The 15,192-nt window shown below is 43.4% G+C and overlaps 1 protein-coding gene across 2 annotated transcripts in view; it reads left to right on the forward strand.

Annotated features, from left to right (window-relative positions):
- Positions 1–15,192, forward strand: part of MRPL4 (mitochondrial ribosomal protein L4) — a 684,921-nt gene that overhangs the window by 463,331 nt on the left and 206,398 nt on the right. For both annotated transcript variants that reach the window (XM_044083705.1, XM_044083787.1), the window contains exon 7: positions 1,247–1,356. In XM_044083705.1, coding sequence (XP_043939640.1) covers positions 1,247–1,356 — 110 coding nt within the window. The remainder of the gene's footprint in view (positions 1–1,246; positions 1,357–15,192) is intronic.

Genomic DNA, 15,192 nt, shown 5'->3' on the forward strand with positions numbered 1-15,192 from the left:
TAATGAACACAAATTTGTATTTGTAGCTTCTGACAGTTTTTCTTGTGAAAATATTTTTCTTTCCTCTAATTTCTGTCTTAATCTTTTTTGTATATCTTCTGTGTGGAAATACTGGGCTTCTTGCATAATGGTAACAATACACAATTTATTATCAATAGTCCACTCTGTCGTCTTTATGGCTCTTTTTTGACTTCTCAGTTTTTGTGGACTGCTACTTCCTTCTACAACAGTGGGGCCAACCCCCCCCCCCAGGCCTAGCGTAGCCCCCATTGTAGGAATGTATCTGTGTCTTGAGGATTCTACGCTGTCATTTTGTTCCATTCCTGGCCCCAGTGCACCTACCATGATTGGGTCCTTTTTTATACCGAGTCTTGCGCACCCAGCTATCTTTTTTACTTTTTAACCTACTTCTGTCCATGGTATATCCTGTATAAAATACAGTCTATATGTCAGTGTCTTGTTGGTGAGATTTTGTGAAGAACGGGGTCCACCTCGTGAAGGTACTCGCCAAGACTTGAGGATGAATTAATTTCCAGCAATACTACTCTGTTTTGCTTCCTGACTTGTCATCCATCATTCTCTGCATTGCTCATGTTACCATGTTATATAAAATATTTAAATACCTTAACAGACTGTGGCAGTTATTTATTTTTTCCCTATTAGAAAACATATGGAAATGATCTTTCATGTTTAAGAATGGATTGTGGATAAATAGTTACTGAGCATTCTATACTTTATTACTTATTTATTTTTTTTGCCTTCATCTATCCTGTCTCACCAACTAGCTACTGTTTGTCCCACAAAAAAAAACTGGAGCTGCTGTGAAGTCTCCATGCTTTGTAACTCCTGCAGCAGGCTTCTGTGCAGCAAAGCTGAGTACGAGCCATGACTTGGGACTTTTGTTTTTACTATTCATATGACTGGGGCACACAGTTTCATAGGGGGGGGGACACCCTGGTCTAGCGCCGCTACTGGCCTTCAGAGCTTAACTCTGGGACTTTTCTGTACTTTACTGCTGTCTAACAAGTACAGTTTGATTTGCTGAGTTGAGAACAGATATGTTTATTTCATGTACTTTAACACAAACATAAGCTCATGAATACTAATTACAGTAACCTTAATTAACATATTGTTTTTACAAATGTACATTAGGTACAAGATTGTTTTCCATTTGCTAAAATAAGTAGAGAAAAATAAAACCATATGAAGCATCTGTCTTTTTAATGTATTTTCTCTTATTTTTAAGGATCTCCTTCACATTGTTGATACTTTGGACATGCCAACTCCAGATTCCCAGTACCTCTTGGATTTGGTCAGATACAGACACTGGGGGGATTCAGTCCTTATTGTAGATATGTAAGTAACTCTACTGTATTACTTATTTGTTTGTTTTCCTTGTCTGATTACTAGACAAGCTGTCATGACAGTTAGAGGCATCTTAAAGATGAGCATTGAACAGTGTATCATCTTCATAAATGTAGTAAGTGATATTAGTATAGTAGTCTTGGAGATTAGTACATGGTTCTGTTTTTGTAGGCTTCTTGCTTACCTCTGTGCCAGCTTTCAGGCACTCTGCCTTCAGTTCCCATTCATTCTCAAGCAGCTGCAGCTGTCCACTTCCTGGGGCTAGCACTAGCTGAAGGAAGTAATCATTCATAATAATAAATTAATATCCTTGTTGGTGTCATTAGGCAGGCAGGCATGAAGGGTATTTGTGTCCCACAACTCCTCCCTAATTATGCTTTGCTTCAGGAATGAGGAATACCCTCAAACCCAGTGACAGGAGGGTTTGTCTTCAACTACACAGACCAGGGCCACCCATTGCTGCATCGTTCATGAGGTACAGCTGAGAGGAGTTCCTGATGGGGCTTGTCAGCTGATGTGTGCATGCACACCACCATGGGGGGGAGCTGAAATGCCTCTACCAATCCCTGTACACTTCCACACTTGCACTGCGAAGGCTGCCATCACTGTTTAGTAATACGAATTACATGCCCCCAGTCATATGCTGAATGTTGCACATACTCACTTGGTAGAGTGCCAGTGTTGCATCAGTCCAGCCCCCCGGGTAAGTGAGCCACCTTGGTGGCTCATCAGATAGCATAGTTGGTTTTGGTGGTGAAGGCTCAGAAGACTTTGAGTCCTTCCCGCCATATCCAATCCGTTGCTGAACTGCAGTGCGTTATTAAGGGTTCAGATGGGTGTAAAAGATCCCATGGTAATTATCAAAGAAAGAGTACATTAAGCATATTTATAGTACGTTAAATATATACATATTTATATACAATACCCCCCCCCCCCCAAAAAAAATGTCTACATTATTTTCTTAAAAGTATCTGTTTCTTTGAGTATTTTAAAAAATATATCATGCACATTTAAGGATGCCTGATTAACTACAGAATATATTGTTGCAGGCCCATTTTTGTTTTTAACTATCTACAGTACCCCTTTAAACTGGATGAAGTCTTGCATCTTAGGTTCATAGGTACTAGGCTATCTGCCCAAGGGCATTTACAAGCCTAGCCAGTGTATGTTGGCTTTCGCCACCCCCTTAGATTAGTTACCTGTGACTGTGACCAGCAGAGCCATTAGTTCCCTGTGGCTCTGTCCAGCAGAGCCACTGCAGTGATCCCCAGGGGTAAATTTTCTGTTTCCCATCCACCCATCAAGGTCTCTTTTGAAGAGTGCTAGTGAGGGGCTCTGCCTGATGTATATTGGAATTTTGTTCCAAAGCATGAGGGGTCTCTGGGTCAGGAATCTATCCCTCCAGCACATCCGATTTAACGTTGTGGTAAGGTTTATATCCCTAGAGCGTGTCAGGGATTGGGTTGGGGTTTTTTTAGGTGGAGCATATCCATCAATTCTAGGTTGGACATGACCTTGTATGTCAGGCAGAGATCACCTCTGAGTAAGCGGTAGGCAACCGAGTACAGCTGGAGTTTCTTTAGTCGGGCTGCATAGGTCATCTGTTTGAGACCAGTAATCCTCTTGGTGAGGTACTTCTGTGGTCTTTCCAGCTGTTGCAGGGGGTCTAGTAAGGTACATCCCAAATGGGGCATTGTATTCTGTAATGGGCCTAATAAGTGATGAGTAGAGAGGCACAATAACCGCCTTTGATCTGGATGCAAACCTTTTTGAGATTAGGTGGGCCACATAGAAGGATTTTCTAGCCACCTTGGCAATATGGTTATCAAAGGAGAGATTACTATCTACTTGGGTCCCCAGATCCCTTATTATTTTTTCTGTATTTAGGGGACTACCACTTATGTGGTAGTCTTGGAGGATATTAACCATAGTAACTCCTTTTTTTCTGTCAAGCAGCCTATACCCATATAGCTTAATGTCCTTGTTTATCTATTATTTGTCAGATATGCATTTTTGCAAAAGAAACATTAAAATTTCCATAATGAAATCCATATTGTAATCACTTTTTTCATCTCTTTCAAATAGATTTTTCTGCTTTATTTTTCTCTGTTTTTCCATTGCCAGTTTCCAAAATTGGTAGTTATGATTCAGTGAAATTCCCCCTACCTTCACTTTCTTATGTTATCTCTTTTTAATTGTAATGCCATAATTTTCAAGTCGCTGTTGCTTCTATAATTATTTCTTTCATCAGTCCTTTATTCTTATCAGTATCAAATTATTCACTTAAGTAATTGCTGTTGTCATCTTCACCCCTTCCAATATATCCCAATTCCCTTTCGCTACCTTTTTCCACTTCTGCATGTATCAGTAAATTAAAAATCGTACTAACCTGGGCAGATGGCATATTGTGATCAAGCCCTGAATGCAGGTCAGCTGACCAAAGTTTTACTAGTGGCTCAGTTGCTTATCAGGGAGGTTGGGTGTTCCCATTCAGGGGCTAGGAATGATGGTTCCCGCCAGCTTGTACCACTTCTGTAATGACAGGGCCTTGACTGGAAAGTGGAAGCCTGTCTTGATGTGGGAAGCTGTTTCCAGGAAGATATGAGCATGACCACCCTAAGCCAGTGGAAGCTACGGTTAGTGCATGTGGTGGAAAACACACATATGAACAGAGGGGGATGTAGGTAGCCCGTGTGGTGAAGCAGGTGTTCTTGTCACCACTAGGGCAGGGATGACTTGTTTCATCTGTTTCTTTTTTTTTTTTTTTTTTTTTTACTCATTCCAAGTTTTGAATTTCAGCTGGCTTAACCATTAAAGGTAGCATGGACTTAAAAGATATGCCCTTCAGTGGAGTAAATACACAGATGTCCTTCAAGGATGCATCTGCAGTCATCACATATGGGTTGTCCTGCCTCAGGGAGCCCTTCGGTCGGCCGGATTCCAAAGTCTGGGTCCGGCGTCGGCTGATGTCGCCCTTTCCCCGACGTCAGAGCGCCTGGGGTACAAAAGAGTCAGCCGATGCCATCTTCCTCAGTCTTTCTTGCCGCGTGGTGCCCGAAGCAGAAGCAGTTCGCAAGTGCCAGTCGGCCAGCTCCTGTAATTCAGCTACCGAAGACTTCAAAAAGCTAAGTACCCCGTTGGGGACTCTTTCTTGCCTCAGCCGATGTCAGATAAAGTTAATAATTGTTTAACTTGTGGGAAACAAATACCTCATAAGGATTTCCACTCTTACTGCCTCCCCTGCCTTGGCCCAGACCATGACGTCTCGGCCTGTTCAGCCTGTGCTTCCTTCAACCGACGCACTCTTAGACATCGGGCGGAGTTTGCAGAGGAATTTTTTGGGGCTAGTTTTTCGTACAATATGCTGTCGGAGTCTCCGACTTCACATTTGATTAAGAAACGGAAGGACAAGGACCGACACGCGGGCCGCAGTTTCAGCTGAAACCACGGCCAGGCCTACCGCGAGTGTCTCGGTCTCGGCTGAAACAGAGTCCTTGGTACTTCTACCACCGAAACCGCTCAGCCGACTACCTCGGTCCCGGAGGCCCCGGCTGACTCGGTTATTGAATTTCCAACAGAAACTGGTGTCCTGAAACCTTCCGACACCATACCTTTAGACAAAACTACACCAGCACGTGGTGCAGCGAGGCCTCCTGCATCCATGTCCATTAAGGCATTCTCTAGGGCTAAAGCTGCTAAACTCTCCAAAGCTTTGCCTCCCAAGGTTATCCCTCAGGGACCCAGCAGAGGACCTTATCTCCTTAATTAGGGGCTCTCAACCTCATCCGGACAGGGGCTCTCAACCTCCTCCAGACAAAAGGCCCAGGGTTGAGCCCTCTTATCCCCACTCCTCAGATGAGGCCTCAGATGGTTCTACTCTCTCGGACCACCAGGAGGAGGCTTTTTCGGCCTATGAGGATTCTGATGCAGAGGAATCTATTCCTTCGGCCTCTCCTCCTGAAGAGTTTTCCTTTGGGGAGACACTCCACACTATGAGAGAGCATTTCCAATGGCAGGGCCAGGAATTCTCTGATTCCAGGAAGAGATTAAGGACCTTCTTGCATTTGCCTCAGCATAGACCTTTGGCTATTCCTCCTGTTTTAAATGTCATTGATGATGTGTACTCTGAGTCTAGCTCAACCCCTGATTCTCTCCCTCCGGCTCTTGCCAAACCCGATAGGTACTACAGGGTCCCGGACTCGCATCTTCACCTTTACAAGGCCCACTCTGCTGATCCAGAAACTATTTCCCAGGGCCCTAAAGGGGTTGCAGCTGCCACTACTAAAAATCCTCTCCCCTCTGAAAGGGAGTCTAGAGCTTTAGAGAGATGGGGTAAAAAAGTGTATACTTCTGCTACTCTTTCTATGAGGGCATTGAATTGTCAATTTCATATGATACAGTACCAAGAGTATTTGTTAGATGAATTGCATAAAAAACTGTCTTCACCTGAACCCCTAGATCGTAAATCACTTCAGGATCTGGTACATAACTCCCAACAGGTTAGCAACCATTTCTTGCAATGTGGTTATGATGCATTGGAAGCTTCATGTAGGTCAGCTATGACTGGCGCAGTCATACGTAGGCATGCTTGGCTGAAGGAACAATCTCTGCCATTCCATGTCAAAGCAAAGCTTCTGGATGCTCCACTGGAAAAGCAAAAGTTATTTGGCTCCACGGCTCAGGAGGTCCTAAAGAAAGTTGAAGAAAAGGCAAAATCTGTACAAACTGTCAAAGATTTTCTCCAAGTCCAACCACCAAGATTCAGCAGGAATTGGCCTTCCAAAAATTGGTCCTTTCCAGACACAGAGAGGTTTCAGAGAGGCAAGAACAGGCGTGCCAGAGGTAGAGGGCAAGCTAGAGGCTCCTACAGAGGACGTCAATGGCAGCCTCCCAACCAGAGAGGTAATGCAAGACCTACAACTGCTGCACAAGGACAGGCTCAATGACTTTACTTTGACACCGCCAACCAGGGCTCAATTGGAAGCACCCTTGGGCGGAAAGCTTTCTTTATTCTCAGAAAATTGGCACAGTATTACAAGGGACAAATGGACACTACAAATAATAAACAAAGGATACAGGTTCCATTTTCACACATTACCAAAAAGAAAAGGCATGCCAGACCTGCCACCGAATCAAAGGGCAGAGGCTTTGAAACAAATCTCCAGCTTAATGCAAATGAAAGCTATAGAAAAGGTTCCTCTCTCAGAACAAGGCCAAGGATTTTATTCCAGACTATTCCTTGTTCCAAGAAAAGAAAAACAGTAGAGGCCTATTCTCGACTTGTCCGCACTGAATACTTATCTCATTGTACCAAAGTTCAAAATGCTGACTCTACAGCAGCTCCTTCCCATGCTGGGCAAGGGGTCTTGGCTGGTAACTCTAGACCTCAAGGAGGCATACCTGCATGTCCCTATCAGACAAAGTTGCAGAAGACACCTCAGATTTCTTGCAGGTTCAGAGCATTATCAATTCTCAGCATTGCTCTTTGGCTTATCTACTGCGCCCAGAGTATTCACGAAATGCCTGTCATCAGTAATAGCACACTGCAGACTTCAGGGGATTCAAATATACCCATATCTGGACGACTGCCTTATACAAGCGGACAACCAACAAACTTTGGTAAAACATTTGAATTACGCCATTCACCTACTTCAGGCCCTGGGATATACAGTCAACATTCACAAATCAAGACTTGTTCCATCCCAAAGAATAACCTTTCTGGGTGAGAATCTAGATACAACCACCCAAATGGCTTTCCTCACAGAAGAAAAACAAAGTCAACTACCAGATTACTTCAAAAGTCTGACAAGACAAACTCAGCTGACTGCAAGGAAAATCCTGCAGGCCCTGGGTTACATGGCTTCTTGCATCCTTCTGATTCCACAAGCAAGGCTACATATGAGGAAACTACAATGGTACCCAAGGAGTTTATGGTCTCAGCACAGTCACAGCTTGGAAACTTTGATACCACTCATTCCATGCCTTCAAAAGGAATTTTTGTGGTGGGCTCAAGCAAGCCAGTCAAACAGGGGTCTGCCCTTCAGCAAACCAATAGCCAGCCAAACCATTACAATGGACGCTTCAGACCACGGATGGGGAGCGCACATGGAGGGCAGATGCATTCAAGGTCTATGGTCACAAAAAGAGCTACGCATGCACATAAACCACAAGGAACTGCTGGCAGTGATACATGCAGTCGAAGCCTTCAAACCTTTTCTGCATCAAGGCCACCTACTAATAAAGACAGACAACACCACAGTTATGTGGTACATAAACAGGCAAGGAGGCACCCATTCATATCCTCTTTGCAGACTGGCAATGAATCTATGGGAACTTTCCTTGAAACTCAACATAGAGCTGCAATCTCAATTTGTGCCAGGGAAAGACAATATACTGGCAGACAGCTTAAGCAGAAATATCATGGATGCACACGAATGGATGCTGCACCCAGACATCTTTCTACAGATAACACAATCATGGGGAAGGCCGGACATGGATCTTTTTGACTCCCCCCACAATCATCAGCTGAAGAAATTCTGCTCAAGGACATACCACCCACAAGCATGGAAAGTGGACGCCCTCTCTTTCAGCTGGAGAACTCTAACAGTGTATGCATTTCCACCTCTCCCATTAATGACCAAGGTCTTACTGAAGATCAGGACAGAGCAGCCAAAAGTGATTCTGATAGCTCCAGACTGGCCAAGACAGCACTGGTACCCACTGTTAAAGAGCATGTCACGCACGAAACCATGGCCTCTTCCTCAATGGCCACTGCTCCTGACACAGCACAATTACAAAACTCTGCATTCCAACCTGAAAACCTTGCAACTAGCAGCCTGGAAAATACCTTGACTCCTCCTCAGGATAGGCTATCCCAGAGAGTGAAGGATATTATCATGGAAGCTCGCCGGCCTTCCACAAGAAAGGCATATTCAGCAAAATGGAAAAGATTTCTCATTTGGAACACCACAAAGGTTCTAGATGTGACAGTGATGAACATGGCACGTATCCTGGAATACTTGGCAGAAATGTTCCACAATGGTCTGTCTTACTCTTCCATTGAAATTCATGCTTCAGCAATTTCAGCAGAGTACAATACTGATCCACCTGTCTTTTCACATCCTCTCCTAAGGCAGTTTCTAAGAGGGATTAAAAACATCAAGCCTCCAAGGACACCACCACTACCTACTTGGGACCTTCTTCGTGTTGGAAAAACTAACACTGCCTCCCTTTGAGCCAGCAGCATCTGCAGAACTACAGTTCTTGTCTTGGAAGACTGCCTTCCTTCTGGCCATAACCTCAGCAAGAAGAGTATCTGAGTTACAGGCCCTCATGGCAGTACAGCCATTTATTATTTTTCATCAGGACAGAGTCTCATTGAGAACCAATCCTACATTTATGCCAAAGGTGGTATCCAGGGTCTCATTAAACCAAGCTATTCATTTGCCTACCTTCTTTCCGAATCCACAAAACAAAGGGGAGAAACTTCTGCACACCCTGGACATACACAGACAGTTGCGCTACTACTTGGACAGAACTAAAAGTTACAGAAAAACTGACCAGCTGTTGGTAGCATATGCTGCTAGCGCACAAGGAAAAGCAATTTCCAAACAGACAATCTCAAAATGGATAGGGAATTGCATTCATTTTTGTTACTGCTTTCATGGAAAAACTGTGCCAGCTAACATTAGACCTCATTCCACGAGAGCCACAGCCACCTCCACTGCCTTCTTAAGAGGGGTGGCTACCAAGGATATTTTAGAAGCTGCTACAAGGAGCTCCGTGCATACTTTTTCCAAGCATTACAATTTACCTTTATATTCCAGATCCAGAGCAGGCTTTGCTACGGCAGTCCTGCAGGGCATTTTAGCTACACCATCCTATACATAGATCCTCCACCCCCAGATTGGCTATGGTATTCTACCCATATGTGATGATTGCAGATGCATCCTTGAAGGACATAGTACAGTTTTGTACCTACCATAAATGTAGATGTCCGATAGGTATGCATCTGCAGTCAGGTTTTCCCTCCCTCCTTCCCCTCTGTGGTATTTCTTGGGTAATACTCCCTCTTATAGCTAGCTGGGGTTATCTATTATGGTGTATTTGTTTTTTATTACTGTGCATGTTTGGAATATTTTGCATTTCTCCAAATTTAGCCTTCCTTAGAGGGCACCTGGCATCTGGGGCAAGAAAAACTGAGGAAGATGGCGTCGGCTGACTCTTTTGTACCCCAGGCACTCTGACGTCGGGGAAAGGGCGACATCAGCCGACGCCGGACCCAGACTTTGGAATCCGGCCGACCGAAGGGCTGCCTGAGGCAGGACAACCCATATGTGATGACTGCAGATGCATACCTATCGGACATCTACATTTATGGTAGGTACAAAACTGTACTTTTTCTTATTTTGACTAGTAAAACTCAAACTCACAAGTGCTGCTTGGTCTGAGTCTGACACGTGACATTCTGATTCTGATATGTGACATTCTAATTTTCTGAACTACCGCAAAACCTATTAGTAAGTGGCGTAACACAGATGCACAGGTGCCAGGCTGGATGTCTTCATTCTGTTCACTGACATGGCAGTAAGTACAGAGACAGGATGAACCATGGCACCCAACATGCAGGTTGAACTTATAGGTACTCAACTCTTACATGGTACTTTCACTTTATGCATTACCCTGACAACATGTCAAGGCTGATATATGATCTCCGATTGTACACATCCCTGCTGAACATAAGCTGGACTCTTGCACCCTCCCCAGGCCAGTGTGGGCAGTTGTAAACTATAGTATGTTTGTGGGTCTACCATATGAAGTTTACTTGTCTGACCTCTACAGTTTTTGGAATTCACGACAGTGAAGCGCTTACAGCATGTCCATCACCTAGGCTGCCATGAGAGTTGTTTGTATTTTCTGGCCTTAAACTATGCCTTGAAAGTTGACAAGCAGAGTGCTACATGTGGTCCATGAATGCTACCATGAGAAGTAACAAATTCCCATCCTATGCTGCATGCCATGCATGTCTGTCTGTCTCTGTCTTTGTTAGATGGACATGGGTGAGCTGGCAATGGCAGTTTAGTCCCACCCTCCCTCATCAGCTCCTCCACTGCCCATACTGACTGTGGATCTCTGGTCATCTGGGGGAACAGTCAGGTCTTTGCTCCTCTGCAAGACAGAGTGCACTTAACTCTCATATTCCAATTAGTAACCATAATGCATTCTTGCTGACTTTAATTGAAGATAAAATTATTGTTAGGTCACTCCAGTTAGTCCACTTGTTATGACTAAATTCTGTAGTCACGACCTAGAGTAAACTGTTAACTTCAGAGTAAGGTGGAGGCTGCAGGGAAGCAAATGAGGAGTGGGTCTAACTGAAATGGGCAGGAGCTACATCAGGGCACTAATCAACTTTGCTCAAGGTTGCATAGTAAATAGTCAATGCATATAAGTAACCGAGTTCCAACAATAAGACAGAGACATCAAGCTCCTCCCAGGCTTCCCACCCAATTACCACAAAGGCAGTGAGGACAGCATACAAATTTAAATAACCAAATATGAGAGGTGCTACCTGTAATGTGTGTATGTGCGTGTGTGTGTATGTATACATATATATATATATATATATATATATATATATATGTGTGTGTGTATATATATATATATATATATATATATATATATATGTGTGTGTGTGTGTGTGTGTGTATATATATATATATATATGTGTGTGATATATATATATATATATATATGTGTGTGTGTGTGTGTGTGTGTGTGTATATATATATATATATATATATATATATATATATATATATATATATATATATAAATAATAGAGAGAGATGTATATACACATACATTTATTTGCCAGTGTCAGTGGCTGAGCAGGGTAGCACACCCTCATTTGGCTGTGGCTTCTATTCCCACTGCAGGCAATTGGAATGCTGACATTGGATTGTAGTGTTAGGTGGTTATGCACTCCTGAGTATGTCATTCTGCAGATGAGATGATAACCCAAAGTCTGTCTGCTTCACATGGACGGACAAGATCCCAATGCACCTGTCAAAAAGAGTAGAGGAGGTTCCATGATGCCCTTGCTAAATTCTCCCATGTAGTACAAATACCACCTCAGACCTCCTCTGAAAGAGGCCACTAGCCTAGGGGACTAACCTGGTCAACAAAGTATAAATGAAAAAAAAAATGTATATAAATTACCTTATTTTGTTCCCCTACAAATAACATATGAAGGCAGCAGTTCCCCCAATAACTATAGTGGTGCTTGAGACAGACAATACGTTTTACTGGCCAAGATGTTCTTCGTGTTTCACTGTTGCAGTCATTACATTTGGGTAATCTGCTGGCAGGTTGCCCTCAGTCGGCCTGAATTCCAAAGTCTTGGTCCTGCGTCGGTTGCTGTCTCCTCTTCCAGGACGTCAGGTCATCAGGGGTATAAAACATGCAGCCAGTGCCATTTTCTTTAGTCTTTTTTGCCACTCAGTGCCCGAAGCAGAAGCATATCGCAAGTGCTGGTCGGCCGACTACTGAAATATTCAAGTTTGAGTTTCAGAACCGAAGTCTTCACTAAAGCTAAGTACCCCATTGGGAAATCTTTTTTCTTACTCCATACCGATGTCAGAAAAAGTTAATAATTGTATTACTTGTGGGAAGCAAATATGTCATAAGGATTTCCATTTATACTGTATTCCTTGCCTAGGTCCTGATCACAACATACCTGGCTGTCAGTTTTGTGCTAGATTTAACCAACGCACTATTAAGCGTAGGTATGTTTTTGCCTCAAAGTATTTTGGAAACCGATTTAACTACCCAGAAATGTCGTTGGATAGCAATCCTACTACCAGAGTACATAAAAAACACAAAGAAAAGTACAGAGAAAGGCAGTCAAGATTCAGAACCGACGACGAAGCTTCTAAGCCAGTCACCGGTGCTCAGTGAGGTGCTTTCGCAGCCCCCGATACCTGCTACCTTGGAGTCGCAGGCCTCTACCGACACCCATGTGGAGTCCGGCATGCCGCAACATACTCAAGGTATTGGACTGACTGCTGTATCTCCCTCAGATGGGACTGGAGCCGCTGAGCAGGCACCGGCTTCTGAGGGTGTATTCAGACCTCAACATTTGTATATCAAACCGATGACAGCTGCAAAACCAAAGACAAAAGCAACTTCTAAAATGAAAAAAAATTACACATGAGCCACGTGCACAGGCCTCTATGCCTAAAAAACAGATCAAAATGGCTGAAGACCTTATTACCTTGATCAGGGTTACCCATCCCCCTCCAGATAAAAGGCCTAGGCAAGACACTGATTATGAATCTTCAGATCAGGTTTCTGTTTGTTCTGATTCCTCTTCTGATCAGGAATTATCTATACCTCCCTATGAGGATTCTGATGCAGAGGAGTCTATATCATCTGCTTCTCCTCCTGAGGTTTATTCGTTTGGGGAAATCTTGCATACTTTGAGGGAGCATTTTCGCTTGGAAAGTCAAGACTCAATCAAAAAAAAGGCTCAAGGATTTCCTTCTTCTCCCTCAGCACAGGCCTTTGGCCATTCCCCCTGTTTTAGACATTGTGGATGATGTGTTTTCAGAGTCCAGCTTGACCCCCGACCCCTTACCTCCGTCTCCCAGTAAGCCTGACAGGTATTACAGGGTCCCTGACTCACATAAATTTCTTTTTAGAAACCCTCTTGCTGATCCTGAAACTATTTCACAGGGTCCAAAGGGTGTTAAGGCCTCAACAGCAAAATTCCTACCCCTTCTGACAGAGATTCAAGGGCACTGGACAGATGGGGAAAAAAGGTTTATACATCTGCATCCTTGGCAATCAGAGCCTTAAACTGTCAATTTCATATGCTTAAGTATCAACAACATGTTATGGGTTTGCTGAAACAGAAAATGATGTTGATTTCTGAATGTGCAGAAAATAAAGAATTGCAGGAATTATTGCATGCAGCCGAACAGGTTGGAAAGCATACTTTGCAAAGTGGCTGTGATTAGGAGGCATGACTGGCTAAAGGAACAAAATTTGCCTGATCATGTTAAAGCTAAATTGCTAGATGCGCCTTTACAGCATGATACTCTGTTTGGTATTAAGGCAGAAGAGGTTTTAAAGAAAATGGAAGACAAAGCTAAGTCTATGCAAACTGTTAGACTTCTTAAAAGTGCAGCCACCAAGATTCAGTAGACACTGGCCTACAAAAAAATTGGTCCTTTCTTGTGTCAGACAGAGCTCAAAGGGGCAAATCCAGATACCCAAAGGGTTCCAGATACCAGGCGCAAGATTCATACAGGTAAAAGCAATGGTCCGCATCTATCTCCAAATTAGGAGGAGATAAAGCGCAAACTTACAGAAAACGGTCCCAATGACTTCCCTCTACCTACACCAAGCACTTATCCTTTGGTAGCACCCCTAGGGGGAAAATTAGCACTTTTTGCTCAAAATTGGCAGTCAATAACCCAAGACAAGTGGATACTAAACATTGTATCACAGGGATACATATTCCATTTCCACTCCTGCCAATGTGGCAACGTTTTGGCCAGATGAAATCAAATCAATAGGCAGAGGCACAGAAACAGGTTAAGGCCCTCGCGGGTATGGGGCTATTCCAAGGAACAGCTTAGGAAGAAAGGAAAGGACAAGGTTTTTACTGTGCCTGGTGGCCTGTACTGCCAATACTGGATTTATCAATTTTGAACACATACCTGACATTCATTCAAAAAAAATAATGTTTTGCAGCAGCTTCTTGCCCATGCTGGGCAAGAATGCTTGGCTGGTGACATTAGACCTAAAAAAGGCATAACTTAAGCTTGTCCCATTAAGACAACAATCATGCAGAAGATACCAATCGGCTGATTGCATGCATTACCAATTTCTGGAAACCCTTTTGGCTTTATTATCAGTCAGCAACTCTTCAGCGCCAATAATGCCAAAATTGCATTTTGCAGACAAAAACAAATAATACAACATCCTACTTGGACGACTGTCTAACAAAAGCAGACAGAGAGGTTCAACTTCTTCAACACTGGCGCTTGTGAAAAGGCTTCTAACATGCCTAGCAACATACAAAAAACTAAAAAGAAACTACAACTGGTAATTCTCTCAAAAGATAACATTCCTGGATGCAAGCTTGAATATAACTGCTCAGATCACTTTACCTCAAACCAAAAGCTTACTTCAAACTGACTACTTTCTTCAAACAAACTGCAAAACAAAAACTCGCAATTCAAATGCAACAAATTCTGGGCAGAGATTCATTCATGCCAATGCCTATGAGGATATGTGCACATGATGATAAAACCTAACTCAGTGGTAAATGTCGCATGGTGTATGGAGTCAAACAACATCTGGTCTGTCATACCCTTCAGGCCACATAATGCCTAAGGTGGGCCTATGGTATGTGGGAGGGAGGCAATGAAACCATGGATGGATGTTCACTCTTAAACCTGCCTCTAAGCCATAAACCTAGATAAAGAGACATACGGAGCAAGATGCATCATGGCAGGAAGATGCCACCAAAAATGCATATCTATGCCCAAACCAGAAATAGATGCTCAAAAAAGAAAGAGATACAGCTAGCAGTAAAAAGCTGCATAGGACCATTGCTGGACTTAGGAGCCCTAAGACACTACCATGGTGGTGTACAAACACGGGCAAGAGCACACACACCATGCCCCTTGACATATAGATAATGGCACTTTAGCTCACCAACTGACTGACATTAGCCATTCCTACCAAACCATTTGCAAAAACGTTTCTACAATTCCTGGCAGGAAAGCAAAAAGACTCTTGGCAGAGTGATTTAAG

The sequence above is a fragment of the Protopterus annectens genome, chromosome 1.part0 (genome assembly GCF_019279795.1).
Source record: "Protopterus annectens isolate FY-2018-M chromosome 1.part0, PAN1.0, whole genome shotgun sequence".
NCBI lineage: Eukaryota > Metazoa > Chordata > Ceratodontiformes > Protopteridae > Protopterus > Protopterus annectens.